Raw genomic sequence first — 23870 nt, 5'->3', positions numbered from 1 at the left:
GAGTAATGACGATATGTTTTTACGCAGCTAACTTACATATGCAGTCTCACTTTTTTGACATTTGCGGTTAGCTACTTATATTGTTCCATTTATTAACATTAAATAACATTACTTCAAACAACCATATTAATTTTACATTAATTTTACTACAGCTACAACCAGGGTCTTATTTTCTTGTTTTATATGTAGAACCAATCAGTCACTGGTTTTGTAAACATAGAAAACAATGCCAGCAGTCAGTTCGCCTCTCGTGTTTTAATATTCCACAATTATTAATGAATTGTATTGTCTATTTGCACACACAAACATTAATTCTAAAAAATCAGAAACATCAATTAAAAACATATTTGAACAGTAAATAAGTGTTGCTTTCATATTCTTATGTAGAGTAATGACGATATGTTTTTCACATGTGTGCACTTACATAATGCCAGAAGTTTCACTTCTTTTTCTTTAACATTAATGGTTTGCTATTTTATTGTTCTATTTATTAACTTTAAATAACTTTACTTAAAAACCATATTAATTTTACTATTAATTTTACTACAGCTACAACCAGGGTCTTATTTTTTGTTTTATATGTAGAACCACTCAGTCACTGGTTTTGTTATCAATCTAAAAACAATGCTGTCTCATTTCCTCGTGTGTTAATATTCTACGATTATTAATGAATTGTATTGCTCATTTTGCACACACAAACATTAATTCAATAAAAAAGACATTCAGTAATAAACAATAATGAATCTTTTGTACATAAGAGAAATGACACTGTTTACACGACAGTGCACGTCGTCTGAACGTTGGCGAGCCGTTCAAACCCGTCGAAATTCAAGTTTCCGCCGTCAAAATTTTAAATTATGTAGTGTTTGTTTTTTGTGTGTAAATAAAAAATGGTGAATTAAAAACTCGCGAAATTTGAGAAGCTACTGTACGACATTTAACCCTTCAATATGTCTTCAAAGAGACCACGAAGCAGTGAAAGTGGTGCTAACTTAAGCGCAAGTCACTATCTGTCCAGGAAAAAGGTGAATTTCTATGGTCCAGAAATTTCCATGGTCCGGCACCGGTCAGGTCCCGAGGTTGCCGGACTAGAGAGGTACAACCTGTATTGGTAATAATTTACGCAGCAATCACAAAATAACCCGACTTCGCTATAATGTGATTTTTTTCAATGTCAAAATCACTAAATCTTGTGAATTTGTTCTTGATGAAAACTAAATACAGTAGTACCCCGATTTACGCAGTCAATTGAACCCACAGGGTACCGCGGAAAGTGAAAACCGCGTAAAGTGAACAACAGAACATATGGGATTAATTCCAATAGAGACTGGCCCGACCTCCAAACTCCACTTTTCCCTACACAGTACCTATGTTGTAGTAAAAATAACATCTAAATTTTATGATGGTATGCTCACACAATTAATATTTAAGAGAAATACAGTTGCCAGGTTAATGTCCATTCAAATAATGGACTCAAATCTACCCTCCCCCTCCCTCTTCCCAGCTCACTAGCTCCTACCTCTCTGAGAAATGTTTGGGTGAAAACACTAGATTTTAACGTTTGGTAATAAATAATACCTCAGACTAAAGTTAGGATAATATAATTGAAATTTCTGGATTCCTTGCAAAAGATAAAATATTTGCTTTGTATAAGCAGAATTATTACATTAGTCTAAAATTTGTATATCTAGTGCAAAATCCAGATGTTTATATTCAAAATGATCATCATATTGTAAGAATTCCAGCAATGTAAATTGTATTCTGGCAGAGTAATTTGTATGAATTTTATGAGCTAAAACAAATATCTTCAGGTAATAAAAAAAAAATATTCTTCACGACACTATCTGTCAATCAAAGTACCCCACCTTGCCTCCCCCCCACCCCGCACCTTCCCTCCCTACCAGAGAAATGTTTGGGAGAAAAAACTAGATTTTAACTTTTAGTAATAAATAATACCTCAGACTAAAGTTAGGATAATATAATTGACATTTCTGGATTCCTTGCAGGTCAGGGAATATTTTGAATGTAAACTTCATAGATTTTGCACAAAAGATAAAATATTTGCTTTGTGTAAACCAAATTATTACATTAGATCTAAAATTTTAATATCTAATGCAAAATCCATGATGTTTATATTCAAAATGATCATCATATTGTAAGAATTCCAGCAATGTAAATTATATTCTGGCAGGGTAATTTGTATGAATTTTATGAGCTAAAACAAATATCTTCAGTAAATAAACAAAGAAGTATTCGTGAAGGACACTATCTGTCAATCAAAATACCCCACCTCCGCCCTCCCTCCCTTCCTACCCCCCACCCCCCACCTTCCCTCCCTACCAGAGAAGCGATTGGGAGAAAATAGTATATTTACATTTTTAGTAATAAATAATACCTCAGACTAAAGTTAGGATAATATAATTGACATTTCAAGATTCCTTGCAGGTCAGGGAATATTTTGAATGTAAACTTCATATATTTTGCACAAATGATAAAATATTTGCTTTGTGTAAACCAAATTATTACATTAGATATAAAATTTGTATGTCTAATGCAAAATCCATGATGTTTATATTCAAAATGATCATCATATTGTAAGAATTCCAGCAATGTAAATTATATTCTGGCAGGGTAATTTGTATGAATTTTATGAGCTAAATAAAAAAATAATAAAAAAAAATTATACTTCACCGCGTATATGAGTAGATGCACCGGAAAGTGAAAGTCCGGTACAGGTTCTGGCAAGGTACCGCGTAAATGAGTAAATGAGAAATCGCGGAAAGTGAAACCACCATGTAAAGCACGGGGTAATACTCTATTGAAATGTCCTGAAATATCTAATTGTGAATACAGTAAACCCTCGCCCAACACGGGGGTTAGTTTCCTCGAAAATGGTGAGCTAGGCAAAATTGCTTAGGCCAACTTATCTTAACTTTTGGGAAAAATTGGGTGGCGGGATCGTGGCCGCGTATGGACTCCTATCACGTGAAATTAATACCTTTTAAACATTTACATAATGCACAAATATGACAATAGTAGAACTAACATACCATAAACAATTAATAATATTAATCATAAGTATTATAGACTCATAATACTGTACTCACCGATCCATGGTTAAGTGATTGTAACGGAACTATGATGACGATATCGTAGATGTTGTGATGCCTTCTGATGATGGTGATTGATGAAGAAGACTTCAGTGATGAAACTGGAATGATTTTTATTTCTTAAGCCGATGGATCATCGACTTGAGGCTCCAGATCGGCAGGTGATGTTGATGGTTGGGGTGACTGTGGCCTTGGGAAGAAGTCTGTTATTTTCTGTTTTTTTGCTTTTTCTATGCAAATCTTTTAAAATTTCTTTGTATGGCACACATATATCATCAGGGGCCCTTTTGAACTTAAAACTTCTCTTCATTATTGGATCTATGCCTAAACACATGTCACAAAGTTCATTTACTTGCAGGAGGAATTAAGAGGTCGCCTTAATTGTTAATTTAGGTTTTATGGGTTCCATTTCAACATCATCATCACTTTTACTGTCATCTGCTATAAGCTCTTAAAGCTCCTCATTTGTTGGTTCTTGAAAATGCGTGTCCAACAGTTCACCAACCTCCTCTTTCTGCATGTCATCAAAGCCCTCACATCCATTTTCATTTGCAAGTTTCACAATTTATACAATTTCCTTGTCAACTGTCGGAAATCCCCTGACATTGTGAAATTTCAGGCCAAAGTTGGTGCCAGCAAGTGTTCATGGTGGAAGGCTTCACTTCATCCCAAGGCATTTTTATAATAACAAGGCAGTCTTTGATGTTAAATGCCTTTCAGAATTCCATTGGTTGCAGAATTGAAGTGATATTGGGGGGCAAGAACATAACTTCCACATTGGGATGCGTTAACTGAAGTGTTTCTGCAACATGGCCTGAGGGCATACTCCAACAATAGCAACACCTTTGAGTCAAAATTCTTCTTCGTGAGATATTCTGTGACCTCATGCACAAAATGATGCAGCAACCAATCATTATGAGCACCCTCGTCACCCAGGCCTTTTTATTGGACTTCCAAACAACAGGCAAATGAAACATATTATTACCTTTTAATGCCTTGGGATTTTCCGAAGGGTACACAAGCATGGGTTTGCACTTAAAATGACCAACTGCATTACCACAAAATAACAATTATCAGCCTGTCTTTGAAAGCTTTAAACCCTGGAGCAACTTTTTGGGTCTTCGTACTGTAGGTTCGGTTACCCATACATTTATAAAAGGCCAGTCTTATCAGCGTTAAACACTTGCTCCGGGGCATATCCTTTGTCCTTTATCAATTCAAGCAACATGCTTGAAGTGTTCTGCAATCTCTTTGTCTGCTGATCCAGCCTCTTCCTGAAGCTTCACATTATGTAAAGCATTTATAATTTTATAACCATTTGCTTGCTTGGAAATCAGTCACAATCACATCACTCCCTGCCACCCTCAGCTTTCGCAACATAAGTATACAAGCTATGTGCTGCCTCATGTATTGCTACTCTATCAATAACAGATCCTTTCTCATTCACTTGTCCACTGATCCAAACATTTAATAGTTTTTCTATTTTTTCTAAGTACCGATCCTTCCTTGGCACTTGAGCTACCTTAGTACCAAGAGATGCAGATGCACATATTTTGTCGTCACATCTACAAATTGTGCGTATGGTGGATTCATGTACAGAATTCTCACGGGCAAGCGTTGCTACACACGCTCCATCACGTAGATTAATCCAAAATCTTTATTCTCTCGGCTAATGTCATCACTTTTCTATTTTTCTTGGGTGTGCTACCATCACTAGCATCACCTCTGCGTTTAGGGGCCATACTGCAAGGGCAAACACACAAAGCAACGCAAAAACACAAAAAGTTCCCAAACCGTTTTAGTACAATGTTGTTGGTATGAGCACGTAGGCGAGACTTAGAGATGAGCGGCTGCTGCTTGGCAGGCATCTACAACTGGCACAAAGCGGAGCAGAGGGAGGAAGGCGGAGGGAGTGCATTGTTAAGCCGCTTATATTCAAATTTTCCATGTTGGTCAAATTATTTTATCACATATATTTAAACTCGTATAGTCAAAAGCGCGTTGGCGCGAGGGTCCACTGTATTGAGTTAGGAGTGTTGAGTGTATTAAATTGACTGGGGATGTTTGGAGTATCTTAAGAGGCCAGAATGATGGAATTGAAAGAGAAGTTCTCTGAGATGATAAGGGTATATCAGGATGATACCATGTGATAAGATAGTAAAGTGGTTCTATAAATTCTGGGTTGTGTAACAGGTGGATTGGGTAGAAGGATACAGTCTCCATTGCGGGAGGAAAGGCGAGATAATTCACAAAAGAGGGAACAGGAATGGTAATAAAGGGTATGAAGTAGTCAAAGGAGATTTGTAGTACTAGTGGTGTGGAGGCTCTTCTATTGTGCCCAACTTTTTTGGAAGTGAGAGTTTCACCAATAAGTATGACACCTTAAGTACATGTAGAGTATTTTATAAGTATTATGATGAAACTCTCTAGTATCCCCCTCCCCCAACAAAATCACTCATAGTATTTAATTTTCTTTTAAGATCAATGTAGCAGCACTGCGCCTAATGAGCAACTGGTACAGTGAAACCCTGCGTCACCTGACTCTGGTAGACTCCCTGGATCACAGTGGTTGGGGGATGCTCACTGAGGGTCGAGATGAAGACCAGGAATCCCCAGACCCTTTGGTCATGTTGGCTTGGAAATGTAAACATCTGGAACACCTTACACTCTGTGGTAAGCCAAATAGATTTATAGGCAAAATATTCTATCACATTAGAGCGTCAGAATGCTGTATGGAACACGCTATCATTTATATAAAGTACTGACATATAAGACGACCCCAATTTTTAATTTAAAATAAATTTTTTAGGCTAGACAGTACAGCAGTACCCCGATTAGCGCTCGGTATACATTACTGGAAAATGGGACCACTAACAGAAACTGCGCTCAACAGGGTTATTATACCATAGCATACAGTATATGGAGATGCATTGTTGATGACATTATTTTTTCCTATGAGATATACAGGTGCATACAGTATTGTATATAAGTGATACAGGTACAGTACAGAAACATATTTTTACTGTTTAACGAATAACAAATAAAAAATGTACTGTGTAACATTGTATCTTAAATGACAGTCAAAGAATGAGTGGGAGAGGTAGTGTGTTGGTGAGATGCAGTGGATGGGAGGCGGGAGGCAGTGGATATCATACAGCTGTGCTCTGACTGAAGCTAATCATCTCTGCAACACTGGTGATAATAGAGGGAGTGGTGATGATGGGGGGTGGTGGTGGTGAAGGAGATTGCGTAAGTGGTGATGCGTCTATTGGTTTCTTTGGTAACTCTTGCCGCAACAGTCCCAGACACTATTGAACAGCTAATGTCTATCCAAAAAATTAAATGTAAATGAGCAACGTTGTATCTCAACATTACGTTATATATAGCATATTAAAATTCAGTATTGGGTGAGAAAGCAGAGAGGTTGTGGTGATTTGAGAGCTGGAGTGGAAAGGAGTGGTAACAGGCACTGGGTGTGTTGCTAAGTGCTCCTCAACAGCTGACATTCAACCCACTGCCACACACTTGTATTTCAGTTAACCGCACACAATTTTATGTCATACAATAAGACCTACAGTACCGGATATCTCGGCCTATAAGGCGTCGGGGTGCATAAGACGGCCCCCCAAATTTCCATTTAAAAAGTAGCTTTTGAGCTCTATTCGCTGTATAAGACCGATACCCCAAATGTGACTCTTACCCACTGACCCAGTAGTCCTCTACCAACCATCCTTGGTTTTTTAAAATAAGGCCAATTCACTTCATGTAATGTCATCAAATGTTACCCGCTGGTGTAGTGTAAACACTAGTGACGTCACTTAAGCGTCTGCTATTTACCGGTAACTGGAACTAATGTCGGTGTCGAGTAAAATTTTTCCATTTACTTGAAATGGATTTACCGATTTATTTGTTTATTTATTTATTTATAATATACTGTAACATATTAAACACACTGCAAGTATTTTTTTTAATTTATACGCTTGCTTCGCACGAGACGATCGGTGGTGGGAGTGTTCCCCCGTCTCGGTGGTGGGACTGTGTTCCGACTGTTTGTACAACAGCTACCACCGTATTCTAATTGTGGTGTTTCATTAGGATTTGAGTGAAAAAGATTACGTACTTACTACATACATTTATTACACAAATATATACAGTGACCCCTCGTTTAACGAACACCTCGGTTAACGTAATTTCGATTAACGAACTGCCTTCCATAAGGATCTTCAATTCGGTTAACGAAAAAAAATTCGCTTAACGAACTTCTTACGAACCGACCTCAACATGTTTTCGCTTGCACTGACCGGGCAACCAGCTTTAGTATCAGTCCGCCAATACATTAATCGGTTCTAGGGCTTAAATTCCTTACTATTTTTGTAAATATCAAGAAGTTTATACTATTCAATAATTTTAAAAGTTTAATATTCAATTTTTTAGTCATTTTAACAATTATTGAACAAAATTGAAGGTAAAGTGACTAGTTTAATGCGCGGCATCCAGCCTCTTAACACAGCAAACAGGCGTCAGTCTCTCTCTGTTTTCACTGGAGGTAACATCTTGCTTGAGACTCTCTTCAACTAAACGCTTTTTTTCTGTGTTTCCAAGCAAATTATTGGTCATTTTGAAATATATTTTATATATTGACAATATATAATGCAGTGCAGCGTTGATTTAAAGAAAATAATCTTGAATTAAACCAGAGAGCTAAAATTTTATGGGTGAAATGGCACCATGGGGTGACTTCTCTTCCACCCCAATGCCTTCTCTTCTTCCTTCTCCTCCACCCCCATTCTAAATCCCATCATCATCATCATCATCCAGGAGCCTTCTACATACACACCTCAAAGTAAGTGAACTTTTCTACCATTTTTGTTGAATTTAGGAAATTTTCGGTGAGCTGGAACCAATTACCCAAAAACCCATTGAAACAATGGTTTCGGTTAACGAACGTTTCGGTTAACGAACGACCTTCTGGAACGGATTGAGTTCGTTAACCGAGGGGCCACTGTATATATATACAGTGGGGCATGCTATAACGAATCTAATTGGTTCTAGAACCTTGTTCGTTATAGCATTCGTTCGTTATAGGTTTAATCCGTTCCGGGCCCCCAAATACAACCACTTAACACTGAAAAATATAATAAAATTGTAAAAAAGTACATAAATATGCATCTAAACCCCTGAAATAAAGAATATCATTAATACTTGTAATAAAAAACAATAAATTATTAAAAAATAAATAAAAATTTTAAATAATGTTCGTTGTAGGAGTTTCGTTCGTTATAGCATTCTCAATTTTATAGGTAAAACCGTTCGTTATAGGAATATTCGTAGTAGGATCCGTTCGTTATAGCATACCCCACTGTATATATATATATATATGTATATATATATATATATATATATATATATATATATATATATATATATATATATATATATATATATATATATATATATATATATATATATAATATATATATATATATATATATATATATATATATATATATATATATATATATATATATATATATATATATATATATATATATATATATATATATATATATATATATATATATATATGCAAGTAAATCACTGTAGGTGCGCGTGATCTAGGTATATGCTGATAACCACAAGGAAAGAAGAAAACACGAAGTTCCCAAGCCCACCCATGACCATAAGAATACCTTAATATTTACCATTTCACAAAAATTTCTCACACATTCCTGCACAGCTAAAAACCTGGAACGTCAATGTGGCATTTAAAAACTCATGCACTGTTAAACAAATGTTAATCAAGAACTCCCCCAACAACACAATTGGTTGCATTTATAAAGTTCCTTGCAAGGAATGTAATATGTTTTACTTAGGCCAGACAGGTAAAGATCTTGCAACTAGAATTAAACAACACAAATACAGTGTTAGGACAGGCCAGGAATCCAATGCTCTGTTTGTTCATTTGAGGGATAACAAGCATTGCATTGACTGGGATAATGCCTCCTCAATATTACCATGTAATTCAATTGATAGTAGGAACATCATAGAATCTAGTCTTATTAAACATACCGAAGCATTCAACATGAATTTGAGTAACGGCATGTACAAGCTGGACAATTTTGTAATTAAGAAGATTTGTGATCAGGTGAGAAGGCCGGGTCACTTGACCATCTGACCTGACCACCAACTGTTGTGTGCTATTTAAAGATTAGTAGGGTCATTACCTAATACCTGACCATTGTGGACCTGGTCTCACCCTCCTCTGTATATATACACCTTGATTTGTATTACTCTCTCTAGTCTGTACTCACCCCTGAAGATGTGAATTACACGAAAGCGCTTGGGAACTTCGTGTTTTCTTCTTTCCTTGTGGTTATCAGCATATATATAAATATATATATATATATATATATATATATATATATATATATATATATATATATATATATATATATATATATATATATATATATATATATATATATATATATATATATATATATATATATATATATATATATATATATATATATATATATATATATATATATATATATATATATATATATATATATATATATATATATATATATATATATATATATATATATATATATTTATATATTTAATATACTCATTCACACTATTTTATAATTGCAGTCATGTACTGAATATTCTATGTACAAAAAATAAATGTTAAATGAATTATCTATGTGCATTAGGGTACTGGTCACTTCAGACACAAAGACGGGCTATAAATAGCCTTCCTTATCTCCCCTCCATCTCACCCTGAGCTAGAGGGAAGGGTCTTGGTAAATAACATTTGTTTGCTTATTTTCCATTTACTTGAAATAGATTTACCGAATTATTTGTTTATTTATTTATTTATAATGTACTGTAATATATTAAACACACTGTAATTATTTTCTTTAATTTATAAACTTGTTTTGCGACAAAGGAATGTTCTCCAGTAGTGTTTCATTAGGATTTGAGTGAAAAAATATTACGTACTTACTACATACATTTATCACACAAACATATTTATATATACTGTATGTATACATATATACACATGCACACATTTAATTTACTAATTCACAATATTTTAAAAGCAAATTACCCGACAAGTTAAAAATGTTATTAGCACATGATTATTACTAACGTCATCATGTATTAAAAACCTTCAAAATCCACATCATCAACATCTGATATCATAAGTTCTTCAAGTACATCCTGAGATACATTTATGGCTGCTTCATCATAAGGATCAAACTCCAAATCAGATGACGTGGCTTCGGCTTCTGTTTCATCCTCGTCCTCCCACAACATATCATCCTCCATACCATCCATTGAATTAGATATTCCGCACTTTTTAAAAGACTTGATAACTGTTTCCACATTAATATCATCCCATGCCTTGATAATAAAATAACACAGTACATCCAGTTCTGGAGTACGCATATTCCCACCTTTCGTGTAAGACTTTTTGCCGCTGATCATCCACTTGTTCCATTGTTCACGAACGCGGTCCTTGAATGGTTTGTCTAACATCAAGTGGTTGTACAACTGAAGTTAATCCACCAGGAATAACTGCAATGTCACTGTTGTTCCTCGTCATGCTGGTTTTTGTTCCCTCTGTTAAATGACTCGCGAACATATCCCATACTAAGAGGCTACGCTGTTTTCGAAAGCCACCAGGTCGCCAACACCATATATGATCAATCCATAACTTTATTCCTTGTTCGTCCATCCACCCTTTCTCGTTGACGTGAACAAAAACTCCAGCCGGGAACTTGATTTTGGGCATTGTTTTCCTTTTGAGAATTAGCATTGGGTTCAACTTGGTTCCGTCTGCCATGCATGAAAGTACTACTGTAAACCGTGTCTTCTCGTGTCCTGTTGTTTTCACTAACACTGTTTTTGCACCCTTTGTATCAACAGTATGATTACCGACCATGTCGAAGTTCATTGGCGTTTCATCCATGTTCCTGATGTTGCTTAATGGATAACAATGTTTCTTACGTTGTTGTATTATGTAGCGATGGAAATTAACAATTTTACAGTTAAGATCTGCTGGTAATTTTTGTGACGTCACTTAAGCGTCTGTATTTAACTGTCGGTAGTTTCAAGAATTAACGCAGTCATTTACTGAATATTCTTTGTAAAAAAATAAATTTTAAATTAATTATTTATAGGAGATAATTATTATTATCAGTAAATATACCGATATGCATTACTGACTACCTCAACGGCTAAAAATAGCCCAATCTCGCGGTCACTTTCCCTTTCTTGTCTACTCACTGGCAAATGGGGGGGGGGGCGTGGGGAGGGGTGTGTGATGATAGCTGTGTTTATTACAGGGGTATATTGTTCTTTTACGGTATGTTAGACAGGTTTATAATACATTTTTATTATTTTAATATACCGGTAATCTTAATTTGAATCCAGCTTGCCAAACGTAAGTTTCAGTATAAAATAATTAGTGGTAGGCCCTTGTGAGTGGCTTACGATGTTTCCATCACCACTCTTGACACACTAAACCACAGTATTTAAGAGGTAAGAATTTTATACCTGGTGATTAAGACGACCCCCTAACTTTGGGCAGTTTTTTTAATGTTCAAATTCCGTCTTATAAGCCGAGATATACGGTACAGTTAAATATTAAATATAAAACTATAAAACATTTAATAATTTGTTGTGGTTGAATGTGGGTGCGCCAAGTCCGTAGACTTGCTATTGTACAATCAACTGTAGTCATGGGTACTCTTTAAAATATGTATAAACAAAGAGAGCTGCTTTTTGCGAGTGTTTGAACTTTACTTCTTTTTTTTTAAGTAAAACTAGTGCTCCAAGATGCAAGCAGTGCTCTAAGGGGTAGCGCTAACCAGGGTATTACTGTACTTGTCATATTAGACAATTACCTGTATAAAATATAAACCTCTGTCATATGGTGTTGGTTGTCACCATGGGTCATCTTTATTTGTTTCCCATATTCCTGAGAATGGGAATTAGCAATTCATATTTTCTGTTCATGTGCCAGTCCTTGTATCCATCAGTTTTTGAATACAATAATTAAAATGATTTCAGTATTTATGTGAAATTTGGCATATGGCCATTTCACAAGCTCACAGACAAGTTCCAAAATTCTTTTATGGAAATATATATTTGAATACACATCTGCTCATTTCCACATACAGTACCAGTATCATTGAATATTTAAATATTTAAACTGAATAAATTGGTTGGTTGTCTAGGTTATGGATATGGTGGCAGTGATGTTGTTGCCATAGCAAGACTCCGTGGTACTGGTCTGAAGGAATTGTGCATTCCTGAAGATTGTCTTGAGGCAGATGATTCCCATGAAATAGCCAATGAAGAGGATGTTGACAATATTGCTGAGGTATGTTTACTAATATTGTAAATTATAATATGTTGTCCTTTTCAGTCATATGTTTCAAGTCTTTCAGAAGCTTATACCATTTTAGGATATTTCATCATTGATAACCCTATTTTGATTCCTTGAAACATTTTTCTCCTTTTTTTTTTGTAGACAATAGAATTTTTTTTTTTTTTTTTTACACATAGAATAGCCCCCGGGCACAGGTCATCGGCCCACATCAGGGCCTGGGGGCAAAAAATAAGAATAAAGAGAAATTAAAATTAGAAAAGAAAAGGGTTATATTAATTTACACCACGAAGATGCGAAAAAACCAGCTTTTTAAAATGAGACATTGTATGAGTGTGGAAATACAGAAGAAGGCAGAGCATTCCATAGTTTGGCTGTGTGAGGAAAGAAGGATGTACTATAACAGGCTATTCTAGTGTGACCGACAGCCACAGAGAAATTGTGGGCACCGCAGGCAAGACAAGTGTTACGAGCCCACCGGTTTGCCGGCGGTACACGTGATGCCAAATCCACCAAACATTGCCCGTTAAAGTATCTGTAAAAGAGAGAGAAGCAACATTGTGGCGAAGAGAAAGGGAAGAAAGATTATCAACTTAAGGAGGAGAGTCAATAAGGCAAAATGCCTTTGATTTCACCCTATCTAATAGTTGGACAGAAAAAGAGCCATCCCAGATATGAGAGTAGTACAGTCGGCCCTTAACATACATGGATTTGCAAATACACGGATTGCCGCTGTAGGAATATACATTCAAAGGAATATACATTATTCAAATCGTGCGCGACACCACACAGTGCACACACACACACACACACACACACACACACACACACACACACACACACACACACACACACATCGCCCGCGCCACCCCGCGTTCCCTCAGTCAGTCTCGCTGTAACCACGCTTGTGTTGACATCAGCATTGTAGTTGCAAAAATATTACGTTTCCGTGAATGTATTATATCAAGCACAGTACGAATAGAATATCACTAATATAACAGTATTTTAACCGAAAACTATTAAAAAAACGAGTAACATATCTTGAACATCGGAAGGTTAGGTAAAGTCTTTTGTTTTCATGTAGTTTATCCTAATTTACATTGAAATACATTGCGTTTCAACAAAACTACTATTTATTTCTGAGAATATGGAAATGTAATATTTTTGCTGAAATGACGTACGTATTACAGTGGAAAGTGACGAAAGCAATGACTTTCGCTTTCTTTCGTTCAAAAGATGTTACCGTAATCGCTTTGCGAATGGTTTTCAGTTAAAAAACTGTCGTATTACATTAATATTCTATCCTAATTCACTTGTGATGCAACAGTTTTTTAACTGAAAACCATTCGCAAAGCGATTACGGTAACATCTTTTGAACGAAAGAAAGCGAAAGTCATTGTTTTTGTCATGATTTTATCCCACTTTCCACTGTAATACGTACGTCATTTCAGCAAAAATATTACATTTCCGTGAATGTATTATATCAAGCACAGTATGAATAGAATATCATTGTAATATAACAGTATTTTAACCAAAAACTATTAAAAAACAAGTAACTTCTCTTGAACATCGGAAGTTTAGGTAAAGTCTTTTGTTTTCGTCATGTATTTTATCCTATTTTACATTGAAATACATCACGTTTCAGCAAAACTACTATTTATTTCTGAGAATATATTCATTCAGGCGCAGTTTAGGTAAAATATATGTGTGATGTAACAGTTTTTTAACTGAAAAAGATTCGAAAAACACGTACCCTCTAGCCCTGTTCAAGGAGAAGACTGGGAGGAGCTGTTTGGTGCTGAAGACGATGACAAGGAAAATGATTTTGATGGATTTTAATGAAAATATTCAGAAATATAGTATCGTAGTATTTATTCAAGTGAATTAGGATAGAATATTATTGTAATACGACAGTTTTTTAACTGAATACCATTCGAAAAGCGATTACGGTAAAATCTTTCGAACAACGAAAGAAAGCGAAAGTCATTGTTTTCGTCATGATTTTATCCCACTTTCCACTGTAATATGTACGTCATTTCAGCAAAAATATTACATTTCCATATTTATTTCTGAGAATATATTCATTCAGTCACAGTTAAGGTAAAATATACTTGTGATGTAATATTTTAATGAAAATACCTGGTATTTAGAAATACGGTATCGTAGTTTTCTCTTGTTTCAAATTTAATTAACAAAGATTGATGTTTCAAATGTAATGAACAAAATTTATGTATCTATAAATACACTTTAATAAATGAATACTTTATGTTTTACATCGTCCTGTGCTGCCATACCATGCATTTGGCTACTTTGGGCTTGCTATGATGACGCAAGAGATCTGCCCTGGCAACTGTACCGAAACTCACAGCTGGTGGTGTGTCGTTTCCATTGTTTACTGGTAGTTACTGGTAAATATTTTTCAACCTAACGAAACTATTACCCGTTTAGAGGTCGACCCCCAATTTTTTGCCAAAAGATTTGGTCTTAAAAACTCGAACTACGCACAGGTATATACGGTAAATAAGGACATGGGGGGCCAGGGGTGTTTTTAGGGGGGGGGCAGCAAAAATACGGGGATTCTTAACATTCACGGGTGTATCTGTTACCTAACCCCCGCGTATGTTAAGGCCGACTGTACTCCAAGTTAGGAGAATGAATCCCTTTTAAACTTGAAGCAACTGCTCAGGAGTGAAGTAGCTACGGCATCTGTACAGCATTCCCAGCTTTTGGGAGGCAGCTTTAACAATGTTGTAGATGTGTGGCTTCCATGACATATTAGAAGGAATGGTGAGACCTAGCATATCTATTTTAGAACTTGGCAGAATGATTGCATCTTGAAATGTGATTGGTGGGAGATCATCTAATTTGGAAAATGTAATTGGTAAATACTGTATACTGTGTTTTATTACTATTGAATTTAACCAAGTTTCTACCTCCCCATTCGGAGATGCTGCACAGATCCGTGTTGATAGATGAAATGATATCAGCTCTAGAAACAGATCTAGTTTGAGAATTAGGGGGAAGGGAAAAATGTGAAGACGAGTGAAGAGTAGACTCATCAGCGTAAGAATGGATAGAACTAGTCGTAGTGTGAAGTAAATTATTGATAAATAGAAGGAAGAGAGTAGATGAAAGATCAGAACCCTGTGGGACACTACTATTGGTAGAGAAAGAGCGAGAGATCGATCCCTCGACAATAACTGCCAAGGATCGGTTCTCAAGGAAGCTAGAGATTAGAGACCAAAGTGGGGGGAGAAACCAAAAGGGAAATTTAGAAAGCAAAGACTTATGCCATACCCTGTCAAATGCTTTGGAGATGTCGAGAGCCACGACGAAAGTTTCCCCATATTCCTTAAGAAAGGATGACCAAAGATGGGTGCAGTAGGAGAGCAGATCACCAGTAGATCTTGCCTGGTGAAAGCCATACTGGTGATGCGACTAAAGAGAAAAGCGTTCAAGGTGATGGAGAAAATGAGAGTTTAAGATACAGGTAGTTGCGAAAATCTTAGAGAGGGATGAGGGTGGGGCAATGGGGCGATAGAGGGATTAGAATGGTCTCCCTTCTTCAGGATGGGCTGAACTAAGGCATGCTTCCAAGAAGGAAAAGTTTGGGTTTTGAGGCAAAGGCGAGCAAGCACAGGGGCTAGAATTTCAGCACACTCCCGCGGAACATGAGGGGGGTATTCTGTCTGGTCCATTTGCCTTACTCGTATCCAACCTGGATAACACACGAGCAACCTTATGAGTGGAGATTATAGGCAAGTGCATAGGTTCAGTAGGAGTACGAGGGATTGAACTGGAATCGTCTAAGGTGGAGTTAGAGGAGAAAAGGTACCAAAGAGATTAGCTTTATCAGGGGGAGAGTTGACTATTGAGTTATCAGGTCAGAAGAGAAGAGTAAAAGAGGGAGTGCAGAAATTATTACAGATGTTATTGGTTAAGGACCAGAAGGATTTACAGAAGAGTTGGTCAGGACAGCAGTCTTTTTTTTTTTTTATAAAATTCCGCTTGGCCCTAAGAAGAATAGCCTTACAACGATTCCTAGAAGTAATGAAATAGGTGTGGGTAATAGGAGAAGGAGATAGTTTCATAACTTGATATGCCCTATTTCTCTCCCTACATGCAAGAGAACCGGAGCAATCAAATCATGATTGTAAAGTGAAAGTTATGGTAGAAGATGGGATAAATGCACTCATACCACCCTGTATAACCCCAGCAATGCTGTCGGCACATACCGAGGCATCCCAAATGGAAAAGCAACATTCATCCCAAGGAAAGTCGGAGAAGAATTCTTGCAAGGATTGCCAGTTTGCCCTCCAATAATGCCATAGTTAACTCTTAGAGAGTGATGGGGAGGTGGTTGTGCCCAGCTTGATTTAATAAAAATAAGATTGTGATCAGAAGACCCTAAGGGGGCAGAAATTGAGTCAGGATTATGTCTAGTTGGCAAATATATTTATTGCAATGGTAATTTCTATCTATCAACATGATAATTTTTGATAAAATGGTTTTGGTAGTACAGTACAATAAAGGCAGGTATATAAAGTAGGTATTACAAAAAATATTGATATTTACACAATAGATATTTTTTAAGAGATAATTTAAAGGAAGGGAGCGTAGTCTTTGCTCAAATGGGTGGGGGTAAGTTGTTCCACATCTTCACACCATGATAATTTATGCAGGTCTGGGACTGAGAGGAATGCATTGGGGGTGGTCTTAATATCTCTGGGTGCCTTAAGTTGTATCTTTTTTGTTGTTCCAGAACTAGATATAATTGTTGTCAAGTAAGTGATTGACAGATTTATAAACAAATAGGGCACAGCAGTAGGTGTTAATATCCTTGAATTTTAGCATTTTCAATTTAGCAAATTGTTCATTTGTGTGATCAGTTTTTTCAAGTAGGTCATTGTCTGCACAACTCTCTTTTGTGCAGTAATCAGGGGTTGCGTTTTAGAAGAGCCAGAGGCTCCCTATAGTGTGTGTCAGTGTGTCAGGTGTTAGTAAACAAGATCATAAGAGATTTCTTTCATTGCTGTAAGAGTGAGTGACTGTCGAGTGTGGTACATGATACCTCACTGTTTATTGACTTTACTGTGAATGGCTTGTAAGTGGTTTCTCAAGCTAAGTTTCTCATCAACAATAACCCCGAGGAATTTAGTATTTTGTTCTCATTTAAGGACTGTATTACCAAGGTACAGGGGGCCCAAATCTGCAGGTAAGTTTTTCTTTCTGTGAAAGATTGTGTAGTGTTTTTTTTTTTTTTTTTTTTTTAGATTTCAAGTCAGTTTATTATGTATTACCCAGGTCCTGACTTCAGTCAATTCAGTGTTCATAGTTCTCATAAGGAATGGTGGTATGAGTTGCTGGCATAGAGATTACATGTACTATCATCTGCAAATAAGTTGTTGTCTCTTTTAAAAGACTTACTACAATGATAAGAACATCTGTGGAAAAAATTAACGAAATCAAACAACTCCATCTAGTGATAGTGCTGTTCTCATAAATTACCACTTTAATTGACTATCTCATAGTTAAATTGGAAAATACAGGTAAAATTCCTATATTAACTTCATTTAATTTTTAATTACTTTTCTCTTAGAAATATGGGGTTTCAGGGGGTTTGAACCCATGGACATGTAGAGTTAATGAGCCTAGATATAGGCGATGTATTATACAGAGAAGTATAAACCATGGTCAGGGTCAACCTGCCTAACATACACATGTATACAGTACACTGTGGTCAGGGTCAACCTGCCTAACACACATGTATACAGTACACTGTGGTCAGGGTCAACCTGCCTAACATACACATGTATACAGTACACAGTGGTCAGAGTCAACCTGCCTAACATACACATGTATACAGTACACTGTGGTCAGGGTCAACCTGCCTAACATACACATGTATACAGTACACTGTGGTCAGAGTCAACCTGCCTAACATACACATGTATACAGTACACTGTGGTCAGAGTCAACCTGCCTAACATACACATGTATACAGTACACTGTGGTCAGAGTCAACCTGCCTAACATACACATGTATACAGTACACTGTGGTCAGAGTCAACCTGCCTAACATACACATGTATACAGTACACTGTGGTCAGAGTCAACCTGCCTAACATACACATGTATACAGTACACTGTGGTCAGGTCAACCTGCCTAACATACACATGTATACAGTACACTGTGGTCAGAGTCAACCTGCCTAACATACACATGTATACAGTACACTGTGGTCAGAGTCAACCTGCCTAACATACACATGTATACAGTACACTGTGGTCAGAGTCAACCTGCCTAACATACACATGTATACAGTACACTGTGGTACAGTAGTCAACCTGCCTAACATACACATGTATACAGTACACTGTGGTCAGAGTCAACCTGCCTAACATACACATGTATACAGTACACTGTGGTCAGAGTCAACCTGCCTAACATACACATGTATACAGTACACTGTGGTCAGGGTCAACCTGCCTAACATACACATGTATACAGTACACTGTGGTCAGAGTCAACCTGCCTAACATACACATGTATACAGTACACTGTGGTCAGAGTCAACCTGCCTAACATACACATGTATACAGTACACTGTGGTCAGAGTCAACCTGCCTAACATACACATGTATACAGTACACTGTGGTCAGAGTCAACCTGCCTAACATACACATGTATACAGTACACTGTGGTCAGAGTCAACCTGCCTAACATACACATGTATACAGTACACTGTGGTCTGAGTCAACCTGCCTAACATACACATGTACACAGTACACTGTGGTCTGAGTCAACCTGCCTAACATACACATGTATACAGTACACTGTGGTCAGAGTCAACCTGCCTAACATACACATGTATACAGTACACTGTGGTCAGAGTCAACCTGCCTAACATACACATGTATACAGTACACTGTGGTCAGGGTCAACCTGCCTAACATACACATGTATACAGTACACTGTGGTCACACTGTGGTCAGAGTCAACCTGCCTAACATACACATGTATACAGTACACTGTGGTCAGGGTCAACCTGCCTAACACATGTATACAGTACACTGTGGTCAGAGTCAACCTGCCTAACATGGGCTACATGTATACAGTACACTGTGGTCAGGGCCACCCAGTTTAATATACACATGTATACAGTACACTGTGGTCAGGGTCAACCTGCCTAACATACACATGTATACAGTACACTGTGGTCAGAGTCAACCTGCCTAACATACACATGTATACAGTACACTGTGGTCAGAGTCAACCTGCCTAACATACACATGTATACAGTACACTGTGGTCAGAGTCAACCTGCCTAACATACACATGTATACAGTACACTGTGGTCAGAGTCAACCTGCCTAACATACACATGTATACAGTACACTGTGGTCAGAGTCAACCTGCCTAACATACACATGTATACAGTACACTGTGGTCAGAGTCAACCTGCCTAACATACACATGTATACAGTACACTGTGGTCAGAGTCAACCTGCCTAACATACACATGTATACAGTACACTGTGGTCAGGGTCAACCTGCCTAACATACACATGTATACAGTACACTGTGGTCAGAGTCAACCTGCCTAACATACACATGTATACAGTACACTGTGGTCAGAGTCAACCTGCCTAACATATACATGTATACAGTACACTGTGGTCAGGGTCAACCTGCCTAACATACACATGTATACAGTACACTGTGGTCAGAGTCAACCTGCCTAACATACACATGTATACAGTACACTGTGGTCAGAGTCAACCTGCCTAACATATACATGTATACAGTACACTGTGGTCAGGGTCAACCTGCCTAACATACACATGTATACAGTACACTGTGGTCAGAGTCAACCTGCCTAACATACACATGTATACAGTACACTGTGGTCAGGGTCAACCTGCCTAACATACACATGTATACAGTACACTGTGGTCAGGGTCAACTCCGCTAACACACACATGTGTATACAGTACACTGTGGTCAGGGTCAACCCGTCAACATACACATGGTTGTGCACACTGCAGGTCAGAGTCAACCTGCCTCCAACATACACACATGTATACAGCACACTGTGGTCAGGTCAACCTGCCTAACATACACATGTATACAGCACACCAGCATCAGAGTCAACCTGCCTAACACACATGTATACAGTGCACACTGTGGTCAGGTCAACCTGCTCAACATACACATGTATACAGTACACTGTGGTCAGAGTCAACCTGCCTAACATACACATGTATACAGTACACTGTGGTCAGAGTCAACCTGCCTAACATACACATGTATACAGTACACTGTGGTCAGGGTCAACCTGCCTAACATACACATGTATACAGTACACTGTGGTCAGAGTCAACCTGCCTAACATACACATGTATACAGTACACTGTGGTCAGAGTCAACCTGCCTAACATATACATGTATACAGTACACTGTGGTCAGGGTCAACCTGCCTAACATACACATGTATACAGTACACTGTGGTCAGAGTCAACCTGCCTAACATACACATGTATGCAGTACACTGTGGTCAGAGTCAACCTGCCTAACATACACATGTATACAGTACACTGTGGTCTGAGTCAACCTGCCTAACATACACATGTATACAGTACACTGTGGTCAGGGTCAACCTGCCTAACATACACATGTATACAGTACACTGTGGTCAGAGTCAACCTGCCTAACATACACATGTATACAGTACACTGTGGTGTACATACAGTACACTGTGGTCAGGGTCAACCTGCCTAACATACACATGTATACAGTACACTGTGGTCAGGGTCAACCTGCCAGTACAAGTCAACCTGCTAACACATGTATACAGTACACTGTGGTCAGAGTCAACCTGCCTAACATACACATGTATACAGTACACTGTGGTCAGTCAACCTGCCTAACATACACATGTATACAGTACACTGTGGTCAGAGTCAACCTGCCTAACATACACATGTATACAGTACACTGTGGTCAGTCAACCTGCCTAACATACACATGTATACAGTACACTGTGGTCAGAGTCAACCTGCCTAACATACACATGTATACAGTACACTGTGGTCAGGGTCAACCTGCCTAACATACACATGTATACAGTACACTGTGGTCAGGGTCAACCTGCCTAACATACACATGGCTGCTGGTGCACACTGTGGTCTGAGTCAACCTGCCTAACATACACACACATGTACACAGTACACTGTGGTCTGGAGTCAACCTAAGCCTAACATACACACATGTATACAGTACACTGTGTCTGAGTCACCTGCCTAACATACACATGTATACAGTACACTGTGGTCAGAGTCAACCTGTTTGAACATACACATGCTGTATACAGTACACTGTGGGTCAGAGTCAACCTGCCTACACACATGTATACAGTACACTGTGGTCAGGGTCAACCTGCCTAACATACACATGTATACAGTACACTGTGGTCAGGGGTCAATCACCAACATACACACATGTATACAGCACACTGTGGTCAGGGTCAACTGCCTAACATGTACACATGTATACAGCAATACTGTGGTCAGGTCAACCTGCCTAACACATACACATGCATACAGCACACCGTGGTCAGGTCAACCCGCCTAACACACATGTTACAGTACACTGTGGTCAGGGTCAACCTGCTAACATACACATGTATACAGCACCAGGTCAGGTCAACCTGCTCAACACAGCCACATGCATGTGGGTTGAAAGTACACTGTGGTCAGGGTCAACCTGCTCACATACACATGTATACAGGCACACTGTAGTCAGAGTCAACCTGCTCAACATACACATGTATACAGCACACTGTGGTCAGGGTCAACCTGCCTAACATACACACATGTATATAGCACATGGTCAGAGTCAACCTGCCCAACATACACATGTATACAGTACACTGTGGTCAGAGTCAACTCTGCCTAACATACATGTATACAGCACGGTCAGGGTCAACCTGCCTAACATACACATGTATACAGTACACTGTGGTCAGAGTCAACCTGCCTAACACATACACATGTATGCCAGCACCGTGGTCAGAGTCAACCTGCCTAACATACATGTATACAGTACACTGTGGTCAGAGTCAACCTGCCTAATACACATGTATATGTGCACACTGTGGTCAGGGTCAACCTGCCTAACATACACATGTATACAGTACACTGTGGTCAGAGTCAACCTGCCTAACATACACATGTATACAGTACACTGTGGTCAGAGTCAACCTGCCCAACATACACACATGTATACAGTGCACAGGTCAGGGTCAACCTGCCTAACATACACATGTATACAGTACACTGTGGTCACAGAGTCAACCTGCCCAACATACACATGTATACAGTACACTGTGGTCAGAGTCAACTCAGTCAACATACACATGTATACAGTACACTGTGGTCAGAGTCAACCTGCCTAACATACACATGTATACAGTACACTGTGTCAGGGTCAACCTGCCTAACACATACATGCATACAGTACACTGTGGTCAGGGTCAACCTGCTCTAATATACACATGTATACAGTACATTGTGGTCAGGGTCAACCTGCCTAATATACACATGTATACAGTACATCAAAAGCCAAAGGCTGCACCTGCCTAACATACACATGTATACAGTACACTGTGGTCAGGGTCAACCTGCTCAACATACACATGTATACAGTACACTGTGGTCAGGGTCAACCTGTCAACACACATGTATGGTTATACACTGTGGTCAGGTCAACCACCAACATACACATGTATACAGCAGACGGTGGTCAGGGTCAACCTGCCTAACATACACATGCACAGTACACTGTGGTCAGAGTCAACCTGCCTAACATACACATGTATACAGGTACACTGTATCAGAGTCAACCTGCCTAACATACACATGCATACAGCACATCGCGGGCCGAGTCAACCTGCCTAACATACACATGCATACAGCACACTGTGGTCAGAGTCAACCTGCTCAACATACACATGTATACAGTACACTCAGGTCAGGTCAACCTGCCCAACATACACATGTATACAGTACACTGTGGTCAGTCAACCTGCCTAACATACATGTATACAGTACACTGTGTCTGAGCCAACCTGCCTAACATACACATGTATACAGTACACTGTGGTCAGGGTCAACCTGCCTAACATACACATGTATACAGTACACTGTGGTCAGGAGTCAACTGCCTAACACACATGTATACAGTACACTGTGGTCAGAGCCACCTGCCTAACATACACACATGTATACAGTACACTGTGGTCTGACAACCTGCCTAACATACACACACATGTATATACAGTACACTGTGGTCA

General features: G+C 38.2%; 1 protein-coding gene across 1 annotated transcript in view; it reads left to right on the top strand.

Annotated features, from left to right (window-relative positions):
• Positions 1–12562, top strand: part of LOC121863406 (F-box only protein 33-like) — a 52187-nt gene extending 39625 nt beyond the window's left edge. Inside the window, exons 6-7 of the mRNA XM_042362033.1 lie at positions 5591–5783; positions 12365–12562. Of these exons, the coding sequence (XP_042217967.1) occupies positions 5591–5783; positions 12365–12531 (360 nt within the window). The 3' untranslated portion in view covers positions 12532–12562. The remainder of the gene's footprint in view (positions 1–5590; positions 5784–12364) is intronic.
• The last annotated feature ends 11308 nt before the right edge of the window (positions 12563–23870 follow it).

Source organism: Homarus americanus, unplaced genomic scaffold (genome assembly GCF_018991925.1).
Source record: "Homarus americanus isolate GMGI-L3 unplaced genomic scaffold, GMGI_Hamer_2.0 scaffold19518, whole genome shotgun sequence".
In the NCBI taxonomy this organism is placed as follows: domain Eukaryota; kingdom Metazoa; phylum Arthropoda; class Malacostraca; order Decapoda; family Nephropidae; genus Homarus; species Homarus americanus.
This window is presented reverse-complemented; position numbering and strand designations above follow the sequence as displayed.